At 44.8% G+C, this 1,285-nt stretch overlaps 1 protein-coding gene across 1 annotated transcript in view; it reads left to right on the top strand.

Annotated features, from left to right (window-relative positions):
• LOC103583756 (olfactory receptor 7G2-like) overlaps positions 1-716 on the top strand; it is a 2,158-nt gene extending 1,442 nt beyond the window's left edge. Inside the window, exon 2 of the mRNA XM_008564989.1 lies at positions 57-716. Within this exon, the coding sequence (XP_008563211.1) occupies positions 57-716 (660 nt within the window). The remainder of the gene's footprint in view (positions 1-56) is intronic.
• The last annotated feature ends 569 nt before the right edge of the window (positions 717-1,285 follow it).

Genomic DNA, 1,285 nt, shown 5'->3' on the forward strand with positions numbered 1-1,285 from the left:
TGGTGAACATCCAGACACAGAATCAGAGCATCACTTACACAGGCTGCCTCACCCAGGTCTGCTTTGTCCTGGTTTTTGCAGTTTTGGAAAATTTTCTCCTTGCAGCCATGGCCTATGACCGCTATGTGGCCATTTGTCACCCCTTTAGGTACATGAACATCATGAATCCCCGCCTCTGTGGTCTGCTGATCCTGGTGTCTCTGTTCCTTAGCGTTGTGAACGCCCTGCTCTACACTTTGATGGCACTGCGGCTGGCTTTCTGCACACACCTGGAAATCCCCCACTTTTTCTGTGAACTCGCTCAGGTGTTCAAGCTGGCGTGTTCTGATACCCTCATCAATAACACCCTGTTGTATTTGGTAACTAGCCTATTCGGTGGTGTTCCTCCTCTCTGTGGTATCATTTTCTCTTACACCCAAATAGTCTCCTCTGTTCTGAGAATCCCATCGGCTGGAGGAAAGTATAAAGTGTTTTCCACCTGTGGGTCTCACCTCTCAGTTGTGTCCTTATTCTACGGGACAGGTTTTGGGGTGTACATTAGTTCTGCAGTTACTGAATCTCCCAGGAAGATCGCAGTAGCTTCTGTGCTGTACACTGTGGTCCCTCCAATGATGAGCCCCTTCATCTACAGCCTGAGGAACAGGGACATGAACAGAGCCTTGAGGAAGCTCATCGACAGGATAACTTCTCTTCTGTCATTGTCTCGTATGATTTGAACGTGAGTTTCAGAATAAGTCAAAGTGACAGAAATCCTCATGACAGAGTGTCTGACTCTTTCATCACCAAGTTCTCCTAAAATCACTAGAGAACATATTGGCCAAGTGCATTTTAACTTGAAGATGAAACTCGACTTTGCTTTTTACCTACTTCTGTGATGTTTGACAAATGATTTCAATTCTCTAAATTCTGTTTCATTGCTCAGGTTCCATAGAAGCAGAGCCTGAAACAGGGGTCCAGTTTTAGTAGTTTTTTCTTGTGGATCACTCTTAGAAGATGCAAAGTTGGGGAAGGAGAATAGGGCAAGAAAAGGATTTAAGCAAGAGCGTGGTCATGCCTAGAGACTGGGTTCCACTGATGCCATCATTAGTGCCATGCAGACGTTTCTCAAAGTTAAGCCTCAGGTGCAGCAAGGCAGCTGACTTTATACCCCCATCTAGTAATTTTTGAGAGTGGTCACTGGCAAACCATATCCTTCTGAGGCAACATTAGTATCCACCACATTCAATTTTATTTTGTATAAAATGGAAATAATTAGATGATCTCAGTGGTGTCCGATGACTGTGAC

This window comes from Galeopterus variegatus, unplaced genomic scaffold, assembly GCF_000696425.1.
Source record: "Galeopterus variegatus unplaced genomic scaffold, G_variegatus-3.0.2 Scaffold27720, whole genome shotgun sequence".
In the NCBI taxonomy this organism is placed as follows: Eukaryota; Metazoa; Chordata; class Mammalia; order Dermoptera; family Cynocephalidae; genus Galeopterus; species Galeopterus variegatus.